Source organism: Schistocerca americana, chromosome X (genome assembly GCF_021461395.2).
Source record: "Schistocerca americana isolate TAMUIC-IGC-003095 chromosome X, iqSchAmer2.1, whole genome shotgun sequence".
In the NCBI taxonomy this organism is placed as follows: domain Eukaryota; kingdom Metazoa; phylum Arthropoda; class Insecta; order Orthoptera; family Acrididae; genus Schistocerca; species Schistocerca americana.
The window spans coordinates 781,202,474-781,229,373 of NC_060130.1; the positions used below are offsets into that span (position 1 = coordinate 781,202,474).

At 39.6% G+C, this 26,900-nt stretch overlaps 1 protein-coding gene across 5 annotated transcripts in view; it reads right to left on the reverse strand.

Moving 5' to 3' along the window:
* The window catches only part of LOC124555183 (integrator complex subunit 12-like), an 84,579-nt gene extending 68,281 nt beyond the window's left edge, over positions 1-16,298 (reverse strand). For 3 of the 5 annotated variants that reach the window (XM_047129019.1, XM_047129017.1, XM_047129018.1), the window contains exon 1: positions 15,189-15,329. In XM_047129019.1, coding sequence (XP_046984975.1) covers positions 15,189-15,285 — 97 coding nt within the window. In that variant the 5' untranslated portion in view covers positions 15,286-15,329. Of the gene's footprint in view, positions 1-15,188; positions 15,330-15,545 lie in introns of those variants that run through there. The other 2 variants (XM_047129022.1, XM_047129020.1) reach the window with 2 other exon arrangements.
* Between the last annotated feature and the right edge of the window lie 10,602 nt (positions 16,299-26,900).

Consider the following 26,900-nt stretch of genomic DNA (forward strand, 5'->3'; position numbering starts at 1 on the left):
AATCTAACTTGTAGCTAGAATGGACTTTCACATTTCTCACCAAACAATGACCTGCACTACAGCAGAACAATTATAGCAACAACGAAAGACACATAGCCAAAAAACCACTGAAAATTAAATCCACATACGACTACAAGTATGAATGCACACATACATTCACTCAGAAGCCAATCTGCACTTGTATATCACTGAATAGGTTGTAGCCTGAAACCTAGTTATGTTACTGTACTGATACTTGCATGTAAGTGCAACACATTAATCAGCTATAGGTGAGTATGTGTCTTTCCACTTTTGTTATTGTTTCCACCCTGGCATTGGCATTATTGTTTCAAAGGTTAAATACTCCAATAAGACACTTTACTTACTATGAAAGTATTCATCACTATGAAACAAGTACACCTACACCAACATCTACATCTACATCGATACTCCACAAGCCACTGTATGATGCATGGCAGAGGGTAGCCTGTACCATTTCTTGTCATTTCCTTTCCTGTTCCACCCGCAAATAGAGAGGGGGAAAAATGATTGTGTCTGCCACCATGAGCCCTAATTTATCAGATCTCATCTTAGTAGTCCTTACGCACAATATATGTTGGCAGCAGTAGAAGTGTTTGGCCGTCAGCTTCAAATGCTGGTTATCTATATTTTCTCAACAGTGTTTCACGAAAAGAAAGTTGCCTTTCCTCGTGGGATTCCCATGTGAGTTCCCCAAGCATCTCTGTAATACTTGCATATTGTTCAAACCCACCAGTAACAAATCTAGCAGCCCACATCTGACTTGTTTCAATGTCTTCCTGGTACAGATCCAAAACACACTAACAATACTCAATAACAGGTCGCACCAGTGTCCTATATGCAGTCTCCTTTACAGGTGAACCACTCTTTCCTAAAATTCTCCCAATAAACCGAAGTCTACCATTCGCCTTCCCTACCACAGTTCTCACATGCTCGTTCCACCTCATCTCTCTTTGCAACGTTATGCCTAGATATTTAAATGACTTGAATAAGTCAAGCAGGACACTAGTAATACTGTATCCGAACATTACAGGTTTTATCTTCCTACTCATCCGCATTATTTTACATTTATCCTCATTTAGGGCTAGCAGCCACTCATCACACCAACTGGAAATTTTGTTTAAGTCATTTTGTGTCTTCCTACAATCACTCATCATCTACACCTCACAGTACACCACAGCATCAGCAAACAGCCACAGGTTGCTGCCCACCCTGTCCACCAAATCATTTATGTATATAGAGAAAAACAGTAGTCCTGTCACACTTCCCTTGGGCACTGCTGATGATGCCCTCATCTCCGATGAACACTCACCATCGAGGAGTGCATCTTTGCTATATGGTGAGTGGCTACTATCCTTTTCGTAATATTGTTACATTCCATCCTGCATTTTCTGTTGTCTGACAAATAAAAATTACCTACATCACATATTACTTAGCCATAACTTGGTACAGAAGGAAGTGAAGTACACAACCAGGAGAACAGACAGTCATCACCTTCAACATATGCAACATTGGCAACACAGTGAATGATTTGAAAGGTAAAGCTATTATTCAACCTGCAGGTTGGTTTGATTCAGATCAATGGCGCAACTCAATATTTTTCTCATTAACAAAGAATTGCAAGAAATTAAAGAACTGAAAAGTGACAGACAAAAATCCTTGTATTTACCAAGAATCAAATCTGGGATATAGAACTTTTAGTCTAGGCTTACTGCTTTAATAAACACACAACTAATGCAGCAGCCATCAGATTTGCGTGACCCTACATATCTGATTAAGGTTAATTACTCTAGGATAATGTTAAGTGTACTTAAGGCTTAACTCACTTAGCAGATCTACATTTGTAATGAACTGCTAATCATGCCAATTAAACCATGGAAAATCCAGGATGGAATGTCACAATATTATAAAAAAGATAGATGCTAATCAAACGTAGAGATGCTGAGATGCAGATAGGCACAACAAAAAGACCGTTGCAAAATAAGCAATCTGATGGTGGTCAGATGGAGAGATAAGGTACGGGAGATCTCCTGTGCCTATCTCTCCAATCACCCACCACCTCCAAAAGTCCCACTGTCCAATCACAGAGAAGCATTCCCCTTGTGACTCATAACCACCTAGGACTGGAGCAACTGAATTGCATTCTCTGCTAGGGTTCCTAGTACCTCTAGTTATGCTCTGAAATGAGGAATGTCCTACCCACTATTCTTTCCAGCCCTCCCACAGTAGTATTCTGCCATCCACAGAACCTACACAATATCCTCATCCATCCCTACACAAGCCTGCTCCCAACTCCTTGCCTCCTAGTTCATACCCCTGTAATAGGCTTAGATGCAAGACCTATTCCACACATCCTCCCAGCACCACTTATTGCAGTCCGGCCACAAGTGTCACATGTCGTGTCAAAGGCAGGGCTACCTGTGAAACCAGTCACGAGATCTCACTTTAAGTTACAACCACTGTGCTGCATCCTATGTGGGCATGAAAACCACAAACTGTCAGTCCACATGAATGGTCACTGACAAACTGTGGCCAAGAAACAGCTACACCACCCCACTGTTGAGCATGTTGCTCAACACGTTCTTCATTTCAAGGGCTGCTTCACAGCCTGTGCCTCCTGGATTCTTCCTACCAACACTAGCTATTCTGAAATACACAGGTGGAAACTCTTCCTGCAATGTATCTTACATTTCCATAAACCCCTTGGCCTCAACCCTCGTTAGTCAACCCATCTGGCCCCTTCCCTGGTCCCATTCTAGCACTACACAGCCCTGTATTCCACCAATGCACCCACATTCTTTTTACTTCTCTCCTTTTCTGATGCCCCTCCCCCACCCTCCATCTAACCTCCCCGACTGCACCTAACTGCCCTACCCTTTCTCCACCTTGTCCTTGCGTGCTCCCACAAGCAGCCCTTTTCTGCCCCCCGCCCCTACTCTGTTATCAGATGCACTTGTATGCAGCTCTCGCTAGGATAAGTGATTAATATTTAAATAAGAGCTAATTTAGTTAATATTACATTTTAGACTAGTGTATATACTACTTCTCTAGGCTATCTATTGAAGGTTTCGCTTTTTTGACTGTATTTATATCGAAAAGAAAGTATTTTTGTAAAAGGCCGGTAGTCGCTAGTTTTGTTTAGGTTTTTTAGGCATAAATTTCACGCGAGTGTAGATTTTCGTTTCTGACTAGTGTTATCACTTCAAAGTGAAATTAATTCATGTCGGTCATACAGAGCTAGGTAGTTAAAACTTTCGGAAGTAAATTTAAAAGTTTGTTTACATTAGTGTTTATTTACGAATTAGTAGGCTACAGGTTACAAAACTACTGTGGTCTTGTGGCAACTTATTCTCTGCTTTTGTGTTAAGTTTGTCTATCAAATCATGTGTGACAAATGTGGTGGTTGCCGTAGAAATTTGAAAGAGGCGATGTTCTGTGTAGACTGTAAGTTATGGTTTCATTGGGGTGATTGTAGCGGCAAGGAAATGAGGATAGAAAATGAGGCTCTTCCATGGCAGTGTAGGTTATGTAAAAAGGACAGAAAAATTGCTGAACAGGAGGCAAAAATTTGTGCCCTTAAGGCTGAATTAGAAAATGCAAACTTGGAATTATGTAGGTTAAGAGAGGAAGAAAGACTGGGAACTGGGAAAAGGTAGCAAGCAAAGGGCGAAATAGGGGAACACTTGAAAAAACTCCAGAAATTCAATTAGTAAATCAGTTTGGCTTGCTATCTGAAGTGGAGGAAGGGCCTCATCCAGATGTAGTTGAAAGTAGGTTGAAGCAGAATATTAGCTTAAAGAAAAAAAGACAGGTCGGGATCAAACTAGAATAGGAAAAGAAGAATTCTGCTTATAGGCACCAGTCATGAGAGGGGTTTGGGCCAGCAGCTTCAGGAGAAATTGGGTGCAGGGTACAAGGTCACAAGTTTTGTGAAACCGAGCGCTAGCCTTAGCCAGGTGACAGAAAACTTAGGTCAGCTATGCAGGAACACTGAGAAGGAAGATCAGGTAATCATAGCTGGGGCAGCAGGAAACAGCGTGGCTATGAATCCAAGATACAGTATTAGGGGTGACCTGGATAAAATACGAGCAGAAACTGAGCACACAAATGTGGGGTTTGTGGAGCTCTTTCAGCACCATGATCAGCCCTGGGTAAACACTGCTGTAAGGCATGTTAACACTGAGCTGAACAGGATGCTCCCTCCAGACACCAGCAAAAATCTTACAAGTGTTGTTTCATTAAATGCTATTGGTAAGTGGGGATACACTACATATAGCCTGCACCTGAATAGAATGGGGAAAAATAAGTTAGCTTCTCTATTAGCAGAAACTGTAAGGGGGTCCACAGTCATGCAAGGAGTGATCACTGTGGTTAATGGGTCCAGGCAGACAGATTTTTTAGGTTAAAGCCAAAGTCGAGTCAGATGACAATCAAGATAAATAGAATAAAAGAACCTTCATGTACAGTAAATAGGGGTAAAGCTAAGGGCAGTATCAACTTACTTCATCAAAATATCAGGGGAACAAAAAATGAAGTAGATGAGCTTTTAGTGTGTTTAGATGATCTCAAAACTAAGAATGAGATTGATATAATCTGTCTGTCTGAACACCATGTAACTGTGGGCATGGATAGTGTCAGTATAAGTGGGTATAATTTAACATCTTACACTTGCAGATCTAGGATGGATAATGGAGGAGTTGCCATTTTCACAAAACAAGGGTATAAATTTTGTGTTGATCAGCACTTTGAGATTCGTGCATGTGATAATGTAGCATTGATATTAGCAACAGTGTACAGGTCCCCATTAGGAGACTGGGAGCTATTCATAAAAAAAGTTTGACTCCCTATTACGCTGTGTCAGACAGAACAAAGAAGTTTTTGATCTGTGGTGATTTCAAGGAAAACTTTCTAAATAATTCTGAGAGGACAAGTGAACTAGAAGTGTTATTAACAACATGCAACTTAGCATCAGTGATCAATTTCCCTACACGTATAGCTGAAGACAGCAGCACACTAATAGATAATGTATTTGTACAGAAAGAGGGTGTAAAACAAACACACGCTTTCCCTGTGGTAAATGGATTGTCAGACCATGATGCACAACTGATTAACTTACAAAACTTAACAGGGTGTACAGTTCAGAAGCCATTAAGTAAAAGTGTGAGGTCGCTCAACCTGGCATCTATACAGCACTTCAGAGAAAGCTTAAGAAATGCTAATTGGGGAGATGTATATAATTAGCCAAATGCTAATCACAAATGCAACATATTTCTTAATACATTTATATCCCTTTTTGAACATTGTTTCTCAAGGAAAATTACTAAATGTATCACTACACATTTTTCAAAGAAACTGTGGATTACTAGAAGTATTAAAGTGTCTTCAGAAAGAAAAAGAAAACTGTATGAAACAGCAAGAACTAGTATAGATCCAGAAGTAGTTTTACACTGTAAAATTATTGTAACATACTGAGAAAAGTTGTAAGGAAATCAAGAAATATGTATGTTAGAGAAGAAATTAATAACTCCAGCAATAAAATAAAATCAAATCTATATGGAATGTTGTTAGAAGGGAGACAGGAAAAGTAACCACTGCGGTAGGTAGTATTACTATTAGGGAGAATGAGACCATCCAAACCAACAGTACACAAGTAGCTAATGTATTTAACAACCATTTCTTAAGTGCAGGAGAAAAAATTGGTGAGGACAGTTCAAAAGAAAAAGCTAGGCAGTACATGAAAGAGTCTGTTTTTGAAGAAATTTAGTCAGATTAAGTTTCACCTAACAACCTCTTGTGAAATAAGTAAAATGATTAAATCTTTGAAAACTAAATGTTCTGTTGGAGTAGATGACATCTCTAATAAGATATTAAAACAATGCGGAGCAATTACAGCTTATGTTCTGAGACACACATGCAATGCATCACGAACTCAAGGTGTTTTCCCAGAGAGGTTAAAATATGCCATTGTCAACACTGCTCTACAGAAAGGGGGACACCACAGATGTCAATAATTATCAGCCAGTATCCTTGCTTACAGCATTTTCAAAAATCTTCGAGAACGTAATGTACTCAAGTGTGGTGAGCCATCTCAACAGTAATGGGATACTTAGTAAATCACAATTCGAATTTCAAAAATGCTGTTCCACTGAGACAGCAATATACAATTACACTGTCCACGAGTCCTTAAATAGTAAAATGTCACCAATAGGAATTTTCTGTGACTTGTCCAAAGTATTTCATTGTGTGAACCATGACATGTTACAGAAATTACAGTTCTATGGTATAAATGTAATAGCATATGAGTGGTTTAAGTCGTAAATACAGAACAGGAAGTAAAAAGTTTCCTTATATGGGTCAAGTGATTTAAGTAAGTTTGCCACTTCATCTAACTGGGGTGAAATTACATTAGGTGTTCCACAGGGTTCAATCATGAGTCCCCTTCTGTTCTTGATGTATGTGAATGACATCCCTTCCTATCTGAAACAGGAAGCTGAACTGACACTGTTTACTAATGATACAAGCATCATTATTAATCCAGTAGAAGAAACTCCAATTGAAAATGATACAAATAAGGTCTTTGGGGAAAGTCATTATTTGGTTTTCTGCAAATGGGCTTGCTCTAAACTTTGAAAAAACACAGTACATCCAATTTTCTGCTGCAAAAAGTTTAGTTCCTTCAATAACTAACACATCAACAGAAGTCAGTGGACAGGTAGAGCATACCAAGTTTTTGGGTGTACACATAGATGAGAATCGTAATTGGAAAAATTCATATTTTGTATCTTCTAAAGTGACTAGATTCAGCAACTTTTGCAAACAGAATAATTGCCAATTTTGAGGATATAGAAATTAGTAAGCTAGCATACTTTGCATACTTTCGCTATCTGATGCCATGCAGAATAATATTTTGGGGTAACAACATTTAGACAAAAAGTATTCACTGCTCAAAAGAAAGTGGTTAGAATAATGTGTGGTGTTCATAGTACACATCTTGTAGGCATCTGTTTAAAAGATTGGGAATTCTTACAATAGCCTCACAGTACATTTACTTACTAATGAAATTTGTTCTCAACAACATGTACCAGTTTAAAAACAACAGTGACATTCATGATTATAACCCCAGGAAAAAGAAAGACTTACACTATCCTTTACTCAATGTATCTTTAACACAGAAAGGGGTAAAATATGCTGCAACAAAAGTGTTCGACAAATTATCAGACGAAATACAATGTCTGACAGACAGCAGTAATAGCTTCAAAAATAAATTGAAGTCATATCTCCTTGGCAACTCCTTCTATACCACAGATGAATTCTTGAATAGGAATCAATATATCTATAAATATAGTATATGCATTTTGTGCCACTTAAGGGAATGGGGTAAATAATAGAAATATTAATCCTCAATTCTGTATTATATATTAAAAATCTTGCTTCATATGTGCATTTCCTGTGCACTTGACACATTCCACATTATAACGGCTACCGCACCTTGTGACTGATCAAACAATGGAACATGCAACCAACAAACTAACTAAACTAACTATCCCCCCCTTTCCCGCCACAGCCTCCTCCTTATCCCCACCACCCACTTGCTTCTCCCATCATGCACTGTTGCTCGCAGTCTGGGCTCAGCAGCCGGACCTCTATGGTATATGGTGGCAGTGGTTTTTTTTGTGTGTGTGTGTGTATCCAATGAAGGCCTTGTCGACCGAAAGCTTATTTTCTGACTTTTTGTTGTGGCTATTTGACACTTAGCATCTCTACTATATGGTGAGTGGCAACTATTCTTTTCATAATAATGACCATTATATGTCACACTGTGGAACAGTTCATTTTATACTGAGAACAAAGAGATTTTAAATTACTTGGTATTCAATTATTTTATCCTCTTAATAATACTCAGGAATTTTATCATACCAGTTAGCGAACTTCTTTAAATCATATGAAGTCCAAGTCTATTATCACACTTATAACAAAACACCAAATTAGATCATTCACAGCATCGAACACTACACACAATGTTTCCAAAAATCAGATAAATTTCAATTCACTAGTGATAACTAATGCACATCTAGCAAGACACTGACGCAGTATACAAACTTTAATAGAAAATGAAGCAAAAGAAGTGGTAAGGAAAAGAATGAAAGCACAAAACTGAAGAAAATTATGAATATGGAAAGAAGAATTAGAAGTAACAATAAAAGAGGTAAGACATACAAGAAGATCCTGCAGAAGAACACACCATAAGAAAAAACTGTTATAAACAAATAGAAATTATTTTAGATAACTTACAGAACTGGCTCATTACTAGGCTTTGAACAGATTGATCTGACATTGAACAGGACATATATGGAAGACAAACTCTTGTGTTCAAGGCAATGAGAAATACAAACAAGTCAGAAAAAGATACAGAGCAAGGGTATACAATTAAAAAAGATCAATGGATTAGACATTATTAAGAAGATAAGAAATTATAAAGAGTTATGGTGCAATCAGGATGATGTTGGGAATCACACATTTTGCCATAAAACCTGCAGATTTAACAAAAAACAGCAGAACTTCCTTTCATCTCACATTCTTAAATATGCACATTCCCATGTCAACATATGCTGGAAAAGACTTGTGGAATACAAATGTTAAATCTCTGTTCAAAAAAGGGCAGTAGAAACCAATGTGGGAACTACAAAAGGCTTTAGTCCACTGGATGCTGCATACAAAATTTACTACAAGTCTTGATCAGAGTAAAAGGCACTTCTCCAACAAGGACAATGTACAGTGTGTAAACTTTTAGATGGCAGACCTCTCCCTAGTCCTGAACCGGTAGAAGTCTAAACGTCGGGAGGCTTCGGCAGGCACGCAGTTTCGACTGCTGCCAACATTACTTAGCTGACTGTGTTGTACAAGGTAGCCATTGTAGTCTGCTTCGTTACTGTTTTGCGCTGCACTGTTCTGCATGTTTTTATTGTGCAGTTGTGCTAAACATTATCAAAATGAGTGAAGAGGCAGTTGCTGGCCCATCTCTGGAGTCGCCAACAACACCTACCAGTAGACCTACGGTTAGAAGGAAACCAGTATTACGTAGCGATGCTCGCAAAATTATATTGCGCGTGATTGAATGCTGCGAAAGAGAAGGGGAGCACAAAAAATTGGTTCACCCCATTTACAAATCTTCAGTGAGAGCTGCTACATACACAGGACAAAGCATGCGTAGCACTGGAAGATTCAAGCAGAACGCACAGAGGGTAGACATACATACATTCATTTTTATATATAGAGATTGACAGTTACGTTATACTATATGACCTGTGTATGTATATTTAAATTTTATAATTAATAGTTTAACATTGCGGGGAATGAAATAAAATGAAAAAAATTGCGAGCAGTGGGATTCGAACTGCGTCCGCAGTGTGGCAAGCCTTTTTCTTACTCCATTGTGCTACGCATGCTACAGAGACGTAATAGTTGAAACATTGTTCATTAATCTTCTCAGGCGTTCGGAGAACAACTCACCAAAGTTTCATTGCAATCGGATGAATGGTTTGTGAGCGCATAGAAGACAAACATATATATATATATATATATATATATATATATATATATATATATATATATATATATATATATATATATATATATATATATATATATATATATATATATAATAATTGACATGACGATTTCACTTTCGTTTACGAACAACATTTAAAGCGAGTTTTACTTCCGAGCCATTCGTCTGCTTTGGTGTAAGCATGACGCGCAATTTGTAGTGCCAGCACTGCAACTGGTAGGCGTGCCTTGTCCCCCAACGGCACCCCTCCCCTCGCCAGCCAATGCTTGCTTCCTCCTCTCCCCGCACTCCCCTCACAACTCTGCCGTCTTACAGTTAACACACTATAGATTTAGAAAACCACATTTGTGTAGTGACAACATTTTAAAATAAAACTATTCACAGAAAATGAAAAATAATTCAACTGTGAAGCCTGCATCCCTTTTATTAATTTTGGAAAGTTTAAATCAAGTTGACTGAAATAAATTACAGGCTATAATGAACGACAGTAGCTACCCACCTCAAGTCATAAGAACAAATCAAAAGCTTATATAGTGAAACAAAAACACTAATAAATACAGGAGAAAGAATTGCAAATCAAGATAAAAATCAGTCAAAGTGTGAGACCAGGAAGGGGAAGGGGCCTTCATTCCATATCAGTTCAACCAGGAAAAGTGTTTTCTTGCCAATCATCTCAGACTTAGACGAAACTTTGCTTACTTGTTTTCCCAATAAACATAACTGACCATACCAAATTTTTGCAATTTATTTCTATGTTTCCATTTTATCACATTTTAAAGTTTGGAAGTTTTGCCATTTTTAACATATGAGGGAATAGAATGACAATTGCTAACATTTAGAAAATAAATTACGATTTCTTTATTTCCACCCAAAAATGTGAAATGAAAACCTGAAACAAACCATTCCAATTTCAAGGGTTGTTGATAATATACTTTTGACCACCCTGAAATTTTAAGTGATTAAATTTTAAATTTATAAAAGAAAGTTTCAACCAAGTTAAAAAATCTTTGGCTAATCAAACATTTTAAACATCATTGCAACACAGTAGACATAATTTATTAAAATACTTTTTGTCTGCAGTGAGAACACACAATCCTCTGAAAATTGGTAGCTTCTTCCAGTTAAGGATGTTCAACAGTAACAACGTGAGGCTGGTGAGCTGCATGTTGCAAGTTCAAACCAGACTACCAGCAATTATTTGTTATTTAGTATTTATAATTTGTGTAAGGTTCTCAGAATTTCTTATGTCTATAATGTTTTCATATTCTGAAATAATCAACATTTGTAGAAATTTAAGCACTTCTCATCCAGGAGTTCTGTTCTGTTACAGCTGTGCACTGGTGTACATAATAAACATGCTTTCAGTGCAGAGTATTGCACTTTACTGACAATCCCACATAAAAATTTGTTCTGTATTCTGGTTATGGCATAATAATATTCAGACAAGTAATAAAAATATGCATCTCTGAGTCCATCACCACACACATTCATGCACATTTCTTCACAGTACAATAAAATTATTATATGTTAATCATAAAAGCCAGTTTCATGAAATGATTAGCTGGACAGAAACACTTTTATGACAAATAATTTAGTATTATCTTGTCAGCACACAAATAACATTCAGTTAAATAATAGCACTCAGTTATAATGACATCAAATTCTGGAGGCTTTTTTCACTATGACATAACTGACAGCAGAAAGACCTCAAGTGATTCTCTGCCACATATATTCTGTGCATAGTCTGCATTGTGCTCTGTGAATCAGAAGATTAGGGAAGTCTTTGTATGGGCACATCTTACCTGTTGAAAGCAATCAAGCTTGTGTATCACTTGGCATCAAAAATGTTGACTTCTGCCAGCAGGCAAATTATTAGGATGTTTCCAGAATGAGATTTTCACTCTGCAGTGGAGTGTGCACTCAGTTGGTAGAGCACTTGCCCGCGAAAGCAAAGGTCCCGAGTTCGAGTCTCGGTCCAGCACACAGTTTCAATCTGCCAGGAAGTTTCATATTAGGATGTTGTCTGGGAAGGCTGTGGCACAACCAACTAGGTCATCTTGCTTGGAGCCATTTGTGCAAACCTAAGTCGTGTTGCAGAACTTCTTTAAAATAAGATAGAATGTAGGGTGACAGATATAATTTTCTATCTTCAACTTTTAGTATACATGAAAAATTATAATTTATTTTCGGCTTCCTAATCAGCCACCATATCTACCATATCTAACGCTAAGTGAGCAACTATATCTCAAATATGTTGTTCTTTACTCGAAGATGTTTGGTTTGGATCCCCAATTGCTTGTGTACTATTCAGCATATGCCTCTTCACTGAAGAGTGAACAGTGTAATTGGACGCTTAAGATTATGAACAACTTTGTTTTAATGGGCATGTTGCAGGGTTAGGAGCTGCTATTAGATCATTTGATATTATCTGGTGGTTCATTAGCTTCACCACAGGCTGAAGATAAGACACGTTCTTTAAGAACCAGCTACCAGTCTGACACCCACTGGGTATAGTGCACCCTCCATCGGTAGTTATACAGGGTGAATCAGGACTCCACTGACAAACTTTCAGAGGCTGTTCAGGGATACCTTCTGAGTATTTTGGTAAGGAACCCATTGTGCCTGGTTGCTCATTACAAAGTTACTGCATTTAGTTTAATTTCTTGCCCCCAACCAACTTTGTATTTTTACCAACTGAAAATAGTGCTCAACAGGGCAATTGTCAGCTGTAAACACCATGTGTCTTGTCTCCATTTGCTCTCAGTTTCTGATTTTGAGTACAGTTATGCCCTTCTTAGGTTGTTGCTCCACTTTGTTCAGTTCTTTCTACGGTTTTGTTTTCTAGCAGTGTTAGTTGTGTGTTAACAATGACACACAGCAGCACTTTCGATGTGTTTACTGATCAATAGTTGGCCAATAGGCACTTCCCATATGGGTTTCCTGAATGCAATGCAAGTCCAACATGATGCTATGCTGAGCTGTTCCCAAAGTGATGCCAACTACATTAGCATACTTTTGCATCTGAGGATTGTTGCATTACTCTGTGTTGTGTGTTTTGGCTATTTTATATTATAGGCTTGTTCACAACTGCGAAGATATTTTCACAGAAACAAGGGCGACTCTTAACACACAGAATAAATCATAATTACATTACAACTCAGTAATGAGCCTCAGGAGGCCATTGGTCCCTCATACCAAAATACTTTAAAGGTATTCCTGAACAACCTCTGAAAGTTTGTTGGTGGAGGTACAGTTCAGACAACCATGAATGGTACAACTGTAATTTAGAAGAGAGAGGATCTGTCTGCACTCCATACTTTTCCATTATGACACTTCGAAATGTTCAAGGCTTTAAGTTTTATTGCTTTAACATTCTGCAAGCATTTAAGCTATCTGACCCTTTTGTCATATGAAACTAAGTTTACTGTTGGATATCGGAAATTGGTGCCATTAAAACACACTTTTAGTTCATTATAAGAGTGAACACAGGATTAGAATTACTGTATACTATTCATCTGTTCGAAATTTGAATTTGTCTTTCATGCAAAATTCCCCAGAGTCTTTGAAGCAATTGTAATTGTTGAGTTGCACATGCAAGACAGGGAAGGGGTTGAGAAGCAGTAAATCATAAAATCTACTGCAAACGAAGAATTCTTCAATGTGCTAGTTCCTGTATGCTCTTTATAGAAATGGAAGAATGGTGCTCAAAATGCTCCCTTGAAGGACATCTTTTCACATATAAATTGCTCTAGAGGTGTGTGTGTGTAGGGGCACTATTCGGTAAGGAAAAGATAGCTCTACTATGAAAGGTTTCAATAAAATTGGCAACCTTCCGCAGAAGACATAGTTGGGATGCTGATGCAAAGTCCACATAGTATTGCATGCTATTTCAATGTTACAGACTAAGCCTTTCAGGTGCTCTCTGCAAAGGATAGCTTCCTGCTGCACTCACCCCACTCAGGATGCAGCCAACAGTCAACAACCTTGCATTTCAGCAATGAAATGCTGGCACTCAGTGTAGGTCAAGGAAACTGTCCGATTCCTGTGATTTTGTTGGTGTGGTGGAATGTTTTAATTTAATTTTTTTCGATATTATTACTTTTAGGATGGTGTGATATTTTACGTTTTGCCTGTCCCCAGCCTAAACCTCAATTTTCCGCAGGTGCCCTAATAGTTTTGCTTTATTTTTGGAGCGAGACATTACCGTGTTATTTTTATTTTTGTTCATGGGAGTTGGTGTGTGGATGAAGGCCCACATGAAAGACAGGCCACAGAGTGTGCGTCATGAAGGTAGGACTGAACTCGCTCCCTTGCTCAGCTGACAAAATGCGTTTCTAAACCTGTTACCACGAAGCTGGACGTGCACATACTTATGACAATTGCATCTTCTACTGGAATCTGTTATTGTGAAGCCTTACTGATTAACAGTACTACAACAAAGTTTAATTTAATATCAGTACTCGATACAAATGGTATAATGGCCTGTTTATAGCATTTTGTCTCTTCTGCTTAACAGTTCTCATTTCATACAAGAAGAGGTGCCTTATTCTGCTGATAATCATTCTGCCACGATTTTAATTTTATTGTACCCCAGTTAGTGGCAACAAATTATAAGTAGGCCTATGGACTTCCGATCATTGTAGGACTAATAACAGTAAGACTCCATAATAACGGATTTCAGTAGAAGATGCAGTTCTCCTCTGTACACCTACACACCTGGTTACGCGTTAACAGGCGTAGAAAAACAGTTTGCTGGGCTGAGCGAGCTATCTCAGGCCTACCTTCGCGACGTACGCTCCGCTGCTTGTATTTCTCGTAGGCCTGTGTGGATGTACTAATGCCATTGTCGCCATATTGTATACGCTGAAACTAGCCGTTTCCGCCATATTGATGACGTCACGTGTCAAAACAGACGGATGGAATCGGTCGCTTCTGTAGTGCTTCCGTTTCATATTCCTACAATGTGTTACAGCCAGGTATTTTTATGAGTTGGCTGATTCCAACAGTGACTCATTAATATTGCAGTCATACGAGACTACATTTTTTGTCATTGACAGATGTTGAAGTAACTTCAGGTGTGCCAATGGGAAGTGTGTGGGGACCCTTTGTGTTTATACAATATACTAACGACCAGCAGCCAGTATTAATAATAACACAGGTCTTTTAGCAGATCGTGCAGGTATTTATAATAGAATACAGTCTGAAAAGAAAAAAAACTGCATAAATGTTCAGTTCTGTCTAGGTAAGATTTTAAAGTGGCACTAAGATTGGGGAGTTTTAAATACAAAACGGCCCCGACACGACGGTACGCATCAAAGCCAACGACCTGCATTGGTTGGTACGATTACACTATATGTCTACTGCCAATAAATAGTGCTAAAACATAATCGTAACCATTATGAAACTACCTCAACAGAGGAAAGTCTAAACAGATATTTGTATCTGTGAGAGTGTCACTATTTAAACGTAAATAAATACAGAGTAAATGTAAGTCATCTCACCACGTAGCCCGTGTCACTGCAACACATCCCGAACACGACAATTGGAACACCAAAACAATCAACAACAAGCCAAGGAAATTTTTCCACTAAATCAAAATTACCTGCACTCATGTGCGACATTGTCGATCGAGGGTAACTGACATATCCCATCAACTCGGAATAAAGTTTCCGACATTGTCGATACATCGGGGGTTTCATTTTCAAACGAATCTGACTTGCACCAGATATGGCTAAAACGCTTTCAACTGTCGTAAACAAACGCTTTCAACTGTCGTAAACAAACGGTGCCACAGATATTACTAAAAGAATGAACCAAATAGCATATCCAAAGAAACAAACTCTTTCGACATTTTCACCTACAGGTGAAAGTATTTTTCGTGCAAGATCACGACAAAACTACTACTTCCAACACTGCACTATCAAAATACTTTTTTTGTAATAACTAAAGCTGCACTTACTTAGACATGTTAACTACTACTCAAATCCGATTCCTCTCAGCAGCTGAAGACGCGGAGTAATATCGCTGAAGATGTTGACGGAGGTAACGAAATCTTGAATGGTATCATAATCATGAAGGTTAGAATCGTCATTCATATTGCAAGTTCAGCATTTACTTGGATTTCGCTGATATGATTTCTTGTATCTTCATTCACTGCATTTCAATGACATTAATTAAATTTTCATATAGCTCTGTAAACGTACTTCCACACGATGTCTCTTTCCTCTTGCGCTAGCACCGACCACGGGAGCGCAGGCCCGTATAAACGAACACACACACTCAAAACTTGTGGAATGAGGGCACTGTATACATCTGCGCTCTCGTGTTCACACGTTGCCCCATTGTTCTAGAAATGTGCTAACCTTATTATGCAGACACTACATAGCAGCAGTTCTATCTGACGTGTGTTTTGAATTACAGCCCTTATCACACGATTAGTGATGGGGAGCTCGTGAATGAGTCGTTCAAATGAACGCTTTACTTCAGTGAAGTGTGAACTAGCCACTCAATTTCAATGAACTTGTACTTCAAATTCTTCACAGATAGCACACTCCACACTTTTTTCTAGTTCACTCACTCTCTTCCCCTCTCCCTCTACATCGGCGCTACGTCACTCATACTCCCTTCACTTCAGTCCTTCCTCTGCTGCCTGTCGATGAATCGCGCGGGGTTTGTGGAGAACGATAGGTTTACGAGTGGTTGGTGCGATGAGGGGCGAGGGGGAGGCAGCGTCAGCTGCTACGTGCAGTGCTGACATTACTCGTGACTATTTGTGCAGTTATATATACTTCGCGTCTACGGGTAGCCTACCGTTGGCAGCACTTGCAGACAAATGAATATAAACGAAGAGGCTGGCTGGGTGAGCACGCACAGCCAACATGAAAATAAAAGGTTTGTTAATAACACTGAAAGAGGGATTTTACCTGAAATCGTACCAATGACTACAGGTGACAGTTTACGTTTTGAATCTAGAAGGTTATTATTCTCAACAAAAATAAAATCTACAGGAAAACTTCTGAATAATTACTTAACGTAGATATATAGACTGTGACAGTGGTAAACATACTCATTCTATTTTGGATTAAATTCTACAAGGAACATAAAATTGGACTGCATTTCGTTGGTAGCCCTATTTTTCAGTTCATGAATACAACAAATAATATTTCATTTGGCAGATAAAGATTTCTTTGGATGCTTCATGAGAAAATTTCGAGCAAGATTAAATGTAATACCTTCTTTATATGTGACAGGCTTCTCTGTTTATCTTTCTTTTGTCCCCTTCGACCATGCTCTATTTAAGTTAACTCAGACGCTGTAAGAGCGTAAAACGTTGCGTGCACGTTACTGCATAGTTCGGCCATCTGTTAGTAAAATTATGAAGTATTATGAAGCTTCATTGTACGAGCGAGGCGAAGCGAGTGTAGCAGCGGCTGAGCGGCAAACTGGGGAACTTCGACAGGCTTCCGTACTTCACGAATGAACTACTTCATTTGAACGCTTCACGGCAAAGAGTGAAATGAATGATGTAGTTCACTGGAGTGAACGAGTTCGACCCATCTCTACTTCAATGTACGAGCGAGGCGAAGCGAGCGTAGCAGCGGCTGAGCGGCGAACTGCGGAACTTCGACAGGCTTCCGTACTTCACGAATGAACTACTTCATTTGAACGCTTCACGGCAAAGAGTGAAATGAATGAAGTAGTTCACTGGAGTGAACGAGTTCGACCCATCTCTACACACGATGCGCTTAAACCATACAGTGCATACATCTATGCACCAGCGCTCCAAGCGTACATATCTGTAACTACAGGCTGGTTCACGTAGACCTCACGCGGGATTAACTGGTGCACATGCGCAATAGACGGTAGTAACGCGCGAAACGCAAATGGGACCATCTGATCTCTTGCAACTTTGTTCTTTCTACCACGCGAAACACAAGGGGGACCATGTGACATATTGGAACGTCATTCGTTCAAATTATTTATGTGAGCCCAAGGTTCCTATTCAGTATGAAATTGTTTTTAATTATTATTTATCAAGTAACTGTTATTCTATTACGTAGGTTACTACTGTTCTGAATTACAGACTAAACAGTTTTATATTATAGGTACATGCATATCTAAATGTTCATTTTACACATGGAGGCCCCACTTGTTTTTCGAGCTATTGCCCTGGCAGCGACAGTAAATCTTCGGAATACGGCAGAACGACGATGAAAACGAAAAGCCAGACTTTGCTGCGTTCGACCCCGCCAGAAAAGACGAACGATGGCAGGGGATTATATTGCTTATGAAAGAAATGAGGCCCGAAGATCCGCAACAATTTGGGAACTTCTTGAGGATGGACATCGCCTGTTTCGAGAATCTGCTGTCTATGACAGAAAATGGAATTAGCAAGCGTGGCACAGTCATGAGGGAGGCTATCTCACCTTCTCGAAAGTAAGAATTAAACATATGTTTTGTGATCATACCAGTCTAGATCATTGATAAAATACCAGTACATGGCCGGACGGTGTGGCCGAGCGGTTCTAGGCACTTCAGTCTGGAACCGCGCGACCGCTAGGGTAGCAGGTTCGAATCCTGCCTCAGGCATGGATGTGTGTGATGTCCTTAGGTTAGTTAGGTTTAAGTAGTTCTAAGTTCTAAGGGACTGATGACCTCAGATGTTAAGTCCCATAGTACTCAGAGCTATTTGAACCATTTTTGAACTAGTACATGCCCTGTTATGTTGCAGCCTGGTTGTAACATTATGTTTCCTGGCGACTGGAGAATCTTTTAAGAGTCTGGCTTTTGGCAAAAGAATAACACAGTCCACCATTTCAAAAGTGGTTGTGGATTTATGCACTGCAATTTGCAACACTTTAAAGGACCAATACTTAAAGGTGCACTTGTATTATTTTTCCAAGTTTGGAAAATGGAATGCAACGTGCAATATACTACTCAGTTTTGCACTCCCTGTCTGTCACACTGGGCGAAACTGCACGGACTTTCTCGCCATCACTGCCAGTTTCTCTTTTCCGGCATGCTGAAATAAAGCAAGAGATGCAGTCAAATCAAACATGAGCTCTCGTAAGCTAAGGCATTACGATGCAAATCGAAAGTCACCGTGTAACGTTATACGCATATTACTCAGAAAGAAACGATTGCCAATGTACCGTATTATGATACAGCGGTCATACTTAGACCTTTCCTCTCTGTATGCCTGAATTAAGACGCTCAATGCCTCTTTGTTCCATTTCGTTTCTGTAATAAGAAGTAATCAAAAGAAAAAATGCTTTCACAAACAGCTAAAATAGAAGACAGTCTACTGCCAAAAAAGTTTTTTTCTGCATTTGTGAAAACTAACTTAATGGAAAAAACACGAAAATCTGAAATTAGCTACTAGTCGCCGAACAACAAGCAAATAAGAAGCAGAAGGCACTGTGGTACGCCCTTCTGCGCATGCGCGGGTAGACGGCAGTTTAGAACTGCTCTCAGTTCTCTATTCTGGCGCGCGGATTAATGCGTCTGCTAATTTTCGTAGTTTCGCCCGTTATACCGGTATATGGCTCTTGCGCTAGACCAGTACCGTTCGCGGCGGATCGTCGTGTAAAGCCGGTATTAAGCCCGTATTACACGATGCAAGAAAGCGTACACCTATGCACCAGCGCCCCCAGCGTGCATACCTGTAACTACATACTGGATCACGTCCGACCTATTACACCGTCCACGCGGGATATACCTAGTGCGCATGCGCAGCAGCAGACGATGATATTCGCGAGCAGCAGACGATAGGCGCGCGGAAAGAAACCGTAAGTGTGTGCTGTCTTGTAAAGTCGTCCGTTCTACCGCGAGCAACTCAGGAGCAAGTGTATGATACACTGGATACTTTCAAATTATTTCTGTGAGCTCAAGGTTCGTATTTAATAAGAAATTGTTTTCTTTACCATTATTTACTAAGTAATTGTTTTCTCTTATGTAGGTTACTACTGTTCTGAATTACAGACTCACTATTTTTATGTTACGACACTTGATTACATTGGTATATGTATATCGAAATTTACATTTATACAGCATATTACACATGGAAGATCCACTTGTTTTTGAAGCTATTGCCCTGGCAGTGGCAGTAAATCTTCAGATTAGGGCAGAACGGCGACGAAAACGAAAAGCCAGGCGTTGTTGGGTTCGACCCTGGCTGAAAAGAAGGGACGAAGGCAGGGGAATATATTCACTTTTAATGAAAGAACTGAGGCCCGAAGATCCGCAAGAATTTCGGAACTTCGTTAGGATGGACATGGCCTGTTTTGAGAAGCTGCTGTCTATGATAGAAGATAGAATCAAAAAGTGTGACACAGTCATGAGGGAGGCTATCTCACCTTCTCGAAGGTAATAATTGTATGTTTATACGTTTTGTGATCATACCAACCAAGATGTCTCACACAATTTTGTTACATGCCCTGGCTGGCTGTAACAATGCGGTTCCTGGCGACTGGGGAATCTTTTAAGAGTCTGGCTTTCAGCCACAGAATTGCACAGCCTACCATTTCAAAAGTTGTTGTGGATGTATGCACTGCAATTTGCGAAATTTTAAAGGACCAATACTTAAAGGTACATTTGTGTTATTTTTTCGAGTTTGGAAGATATATATGTGTGTATTTATATGTACCATTCAGACAGTAATTAAGTATATAACATTACAGGCACCATCAACAGAAGAAGAGTGGAATAAAATTGCCAAAGAATTTGATGAACTGTGGCAGTTCCCAAACTGCATTGGTAAGCCACAGAATTAAGTTACATAATATGGAGAAAATCTGACAATAATGAAATGTATTTAAAATGCTTTTAATGAAGTACATCAGACTCAGCTTTAGACAGTTTTTTTATCTCCCACACTGCAAGTCTATGTATTGCTATATAAAACTACTTACTTTTATTTTCAGGCGCAATGGATGGGAAACACATAGCATTTGCCCCACCACGAACTGCTGGCTCAACATACTTCAATTATAAAAAAAAAATTCCACAGTGTTGTTTTACTAGCTTTTGTGGACGCTAGGTACCGATTCTCTTTGATTGACATTGGGTGCAATGGAAGAGTGAGTGATGGTGGGGTGTATGCAAACAGCCTGATCAGCAGTGCACTTCAGGAAAACTGGTTGAAGGTACCACAGCAAAAATCACTTCCTGGCACAAACATTGAAGTGCCATATGTGATTCTTGCTGACGATGCCTTTGACCTGGAGCCATATATCATGAAACCCTACAGAGACTGCCAGAACCAGAAGTCCAAACAGATTTTTAACTACAGATTGTCAAGAGGAAGGCGAGTAGTGGAAAACACTTTCAGAATTCTGGCCAACCGCTTCAGAGTTCTTCTCAGTACAATTCGACTACCTGTTGAGAAAGTGGAATTAATTGTTCAGACTTTATGCATACTGCACAACTGCTTGATTGAAGAGTCAGACACCACATATCTGACAGCTGCTGATACAGAAAACACAGACTTGTGCACCATAAACAATGGTTCCTGGCGAGGAGAGAAATCTCTCTCTAGCATACCCCAGCAGAGTGGATATCGCACGTCACTGTGTGCCAGGGAAGTGCGCGAAAAATTTTGTGAATTCTTTAGTACAACAGGTTATGTTTCATGGCAGTGGGAAGCCGTTAAGAAGTACAACTTTTAACAGTAATAATGTACAAAAGGCAATCTTTTATTTAAAAATAACTCATCAATGAAATGCAATGCCTTAACTTTAAAATCAGTTACAGATTTCTTTACGTATGCCATCCATGATACATTTCATGACATTCAATTTCACGTCAGCCTTAATTGCTGGATTTTTTAATTTCTTCAATTCAGCAGCAACATACTGCCCAAACTTGTCATCTTCATTACTGCCACTAATCGAAACTCTAATGTCTCTTAAGACTGACAATGTTGAGGCAGCTAATTCATCCTCAGTGTCCTTCCTACACCTCTTTCTGGCTGAAGCATAAGGCTGCTCACTTCGAGGTGATGGTGTTGACACAGGTGTACTTCCCTCTGACAATTCCACAGTAAATATGTCTTGGGAGTACTGGAAATAGAAAACTGATACAGTACTGTGCTACATACGTATTACAATATCTAACATTAAAGTGGTTATGTAAACTACAGTGGTCTGTTTAAAGTTCTCTGTGTAAAATATAAGTAATGTAAGTAACCTGTATGAAAGTGAAATACTATTTTGTTGGAGCAAATATATACAATACAATCAAAGTATTACATTCTTTTGGTCAAGAGAGCTTCATACCTAATGAACTGTCATTGACATACATGAGAATACTGTTTATGCACTTACATTGCTGTTGTCATCTTCAATATATCCCTCATTTACTATGGTCTCTTCAGTAATTGTGGTCACCTCAGTATTCTGAAATAGTTGATGTGTTATTCACTTGTTGCAATTACTATTTACAACTTTTACTTAAATGTGGGTAAATACTTACTTAAGAGTCGTTGACAGTGGTCGTGCTACATGGATTTGATGAAAGTGACTGTGGTATCTGAAATATTAAAGGCCCATGTCAGTCTATAGCAGATTGTGAACCGCTCATAACACTGAAAAATACGGATACACATGGTAGTATTAAAGTGTGACTTGTTTTCCAAAATACCATTCACTAATATAAGCATATATACTACTTGCGCTGGAATATCCATCTACAACCTGAAATCAGAATAAGCTGTCTTACAGAAAGCAGAATTCCTACAAAGGAAGGCAACAAAATGTTTGTACTTACCATACGGCTTGGGATATTTGTCACTGTTTTCCTCGGTGTCACATAGTCCTTCAAAAACTTCAAAGCATTGAACCACCACACAGCAGGCTCATAAATTTCGCTTGCCCCTGCACTACTATGCTCACTGGCTCTAATTTTTTTTAGCTCTTTCGTGTAACATAATATGCATATTACTCAGAAATAAAAGATGCCGACGTACCTTATTATGATATAGCGGGTCCTGCGGGTTGTACATACACTTTTCTTTGCTGTACGCCTGAATGAGGATGCTTAAAGCCTGTTTGTTCCATTCCATTTCTAGAATATGAAGCAATAAACAGAACAATAAGCGTTCACAAACAGCTAGTATAAAAGAAAGTCAACTGGCAAAAAAAAAAAAAACTATTTTTTACTGCATTTATGAAAACCTACTTACTGAAAAAAATGCGGAAAATCTCCAACTCGAAAAACTGTAATTTGCCTCTACACACCCAACCACAAACAAACAACAAGCAGAAAGCAATGCGGTACCCGCTTCTGCGCATGCGCAAGTTTCGCAGCCTAGTGCGCATGCGCGGGTTGACGGGAATTTAGAACTGCTCTCTATTCCGGCGCGCGGATAATGTGTCTGCTAATTTTCGTAGTTTCACCCGTTCTACCGCTAGATGGCCATCGCGACAGACCAGTACCGTCCCCGGCGGACCGTCGTGTAATACCGGCTTTACACAACGATCCGCCGCGAACGGTACTGGTCTATCGCGACAGCCATCTAGCGGTAGAACGGGTGAAACTACGAAAATTAGTAGACACATTATCTGCACGCTGGAATAGAGAGCAGTTCTAAACTGCCGTCAATCCGCGCATGCGCAGTACGCAGCGATAATTCGCGCATGCGCAGTAGGCAGCGATAATTCGTGCGTGCGCAGAAGGGTGTACCACTGTGCTTTCTGCTTGTTGTTTGGTTATTGTTAGGCGTCTAGTGGCTAATTTCAGACGTTCGTGTTGGGGATTTTTCGCATTGGGGATCTTCTGCGTTTTTTTCAGTAAACAGGTTTCACAAATGCAGAAAAGAAACTTTTTTTGCAGTAGACTCTTATATACTAGCTGTTTGTGAAAGGATTTTTTCTATTGATAACTTTGTATTCTAAAAATGAAATGGAACAGAGAGGAATTAAGCGTCTGAAATCAGGCATACAGCGAGGAAGGGGGTATGTATGACCCACTGTATCATAATAAGGTAGTCAGAAATAGTTTCTTTCTGAGGAATATGCATATAACGTTATATGGTGATTTCCGATTTCTATCGTAATGCCTTTGTTTACGAAAGTTCAGGTTTGATTTAATTGCACCTCTTGCTTGATTTCAATATGCCAGAAAAGAGAAACTGGCAGTGAAAGGGAGAAAGTCCTCGCAGTTTGCCCCAGTGCGACAGATGAGGGTTGCAAAATTCTGAGTATAGTCCAAACTTGGAAAAAATAACACAAGGTCACCTAAGTATTGGTTATTTAATGTGTTGCAAATTGCAGTGCATACATCCACAACGACGTTTGAAATGGTGGGCAGTGCTATTCTGTGCCTAAAAGCCAGACTCTTAAAAGATTCCCCATTCGCCAGGGAACGTAATGTTACAACCAGCCAGCAACATAACAGGGCATTCACTGGTATTTTATTAGTGATCTAGGCTGGTATGACCACAAAACATAACCATATAATTCTTACTCTCTAGAAGGTGATATAGCCTCCCTCATGACTGTCACACTTTCTGTTTCCATCTTCTATCATAGACAGCAGCTTCTCGAAACAGTCCATGTCCATCCTAAAGAAGTTCCGAAATTCTTGCGGATCTTCGGGCCTCAGTTCTTTCATTAACAATGAATATATTTCCTTGCCCTCCACCCTTCTTGTCAGCCAGAGTCGAACCCAACAACATTTGACTTTTCGTTTTCGCCGCCGTTCTGCCCTAATCTGAAGATTTACTGTCACTGCCAGGGCAATAGCTCCAAAACAAGTGGATCCTCCATGTGCAATATGCTGTATAAATGTAAATTTCGATATACATATACCTGTGTAATCAAGTGTCGTAATATAAAACTGTTGCGTCTGTAATTCAGAACAGTAATAACGTACATTAGAGAAAAACTGTTACTTAATACATAATGGTAGAAAACAATTTCTTTATAAATAGGAACCTTGAGTTCACAAATAATTTGAACGTATGATCCTTCAGTATATCATACAGTCACCCTTGAGCTGCGCGTGGTAGAACGAACTACTTTACAAGACGTCAGGACATAACACATCTATTTTCTTTTCGCGCGTACATTGTGCTGCTGCGCAAGCGCGCTAGGTATATCCCGCGTGGATGGTGTAATAGGTCGGAAGTGAACGAGTCTGTAGTTACAGGTATGCACGTTAAGAGCGTTGGTGCTTAGGTGTACGGTTTAGGCACATCGTGTAATATGGGCTTAATACACGTTGTACTAATCCTGGTGCATAAAGGGATTCGAATGAGATTCAGACCAAAAGAAAAGGAATCAGCTTATCTTTATGACCGTTATGTCAGTTGTGCTTTCATGGAATCACAGAACGCGGATTTAAGTGGCCGAGCGGTTCTAGGGGCTACAGTCTGGAACCGTGCGACCGCTACGGTCGCAGGTTCGAATCCTGCCTCAGGCATGGATGTGTGTGATGTTCTTAGATTAGTTAGGTTTAAGTAGTTCTAAGTTCTATGGGACTGATGACCTCAGAAGTTAAGTCCCATAGTGCTCGGAGCCATTTGAAGCCAGAATGCGGACGTAGTCTGGCAGGCCTCCCAGAGGTAGATGGTGCTTATTTCACCGCACCGCTGATCTCCCGTCGGACTGTCGAAGTTCTCGTTTGTTTAAGGTCGCGGCCGACTGCCACGATATACTGTCCTGCGTTTATTGTCTTAAGGTTCGTTTGAGCAGTTGCCAGCGGGCTCGTGGACATGCGCAGAGCTGAATTCGCGTATGAGCAGCGCCTTCTCCTGCTTCTGGGTACTTGAAACGTGGCTGTTTGTCGTATGAGCAGTTGCAGCAAATAGCCAGATGCTACCCTGAAAAATTTTTCTGTCACACCCAAGCTGCGAGATTCGCGCATGTGCAGAGCAAGCTGAGTTATAGTGGGGAGTCGTTCTCCACGTGACCTGTGTCTATGTTTAGTGATATTGCTGGCCTATCTTCGTTTACACCTCCCACGTCAAATGAAAACAAAACAGATTTCTGTGATGTGATTCTTCAATTACTCCACGCATACCTGATGATGGCAACGTGGTCGATTGCTGAAATATTGTGTCCCATGCGCACTCATACCAGGCTGTTCACCCAAGATTTATTTCGCCAGGTTTCTGTGGCCGGGAGCCCTGAAGTGAATTAATATACACTCTCATAACCACGAAAGACTAAAATAAGTTAGTAGTTTCAATTTTCTGATTTTATATTATTTCTATGTTATTAGCAATCAACCATTAATGTCTTAATGAAGCTATTTCTGTCAGTTTTGTGTAGAAATTTGCTTCTATTAATTTTTCCCATGGAAGCAGTTAGTTTATTTGAAACGAAGCGTTTCGTTCCGCACTATTGGCGCTAACAGGCTGACTAAGCAGGCAAATTTGGTTAGTAGTTTTGAACTAAATATTTTGTTTCAAATATATTGACAGCTGTAGCATAATTTTCCAAATCAGACTTTCGTGAAACACAGTGTTTTTCGGTCACAAGATACTCGTCTAGTACTTCCTCTAGGCCTCAAGTTATTTTTTAATTTGTGGTTACATCTTAAATTTATAGAATGCCATTCTATGCTAAATTGTAGAGTGGCAGCATACCGTGTTTTATCGTTTTAAGTCCCCATATGGCTTTATATTTATTCCTAGAATAGAATATAAACTGTTAGTTGTACAGTTCCTTTGCCTCACAGACAACTTTGTTAATTTTTTACAAATTTTGAAATAGTCATGAAATTTATTGTTTTTTATTCTGGTGTAAGCTGCACAAGGAATTTTTTTCTGAAAGTAATTTATATTCCTTCTTACTACCTTTTTGCAGTGTTATGAAGATGTCGACCAGAGTAGAATTGATACATAACAATATTGCACAGTACGAATTTAAAAAATATCTCTCAAAGTCACCACATAGCAAAATGTTATGGTACTTTGAGCTGTAGAGTCTAGTTTTGAAACGAATAATACGCCACGAACTGCTTCCTTATTTGCATTCCTCATCTGTGTAGGATTGATAAAAGAATTCCTCCAGGTCCTCTCAGCAACATACCGCAGGGCTGCACATGGTCACGTGATGCCCCACTATGCACGAAATTCTACACACTACAAAGAAATGCGACGAAAAGCGAATGAGCAGACTAGAGCAAGCACCAAGCATGGGCTGTCTACGTCACCGTAGCTGCACATGCCCAGTATGGCCTGTTGTCTGGCGCTCTCAGGCAACTGCTCAAACGAACCCTTTAAGGAACAGCAAGTAAACCATGGAGGTAAGAATAAGGGGAGATGGCGCTACGTATCGCAGCCGTACTACGTTTTGAAGCCATGGGGGCG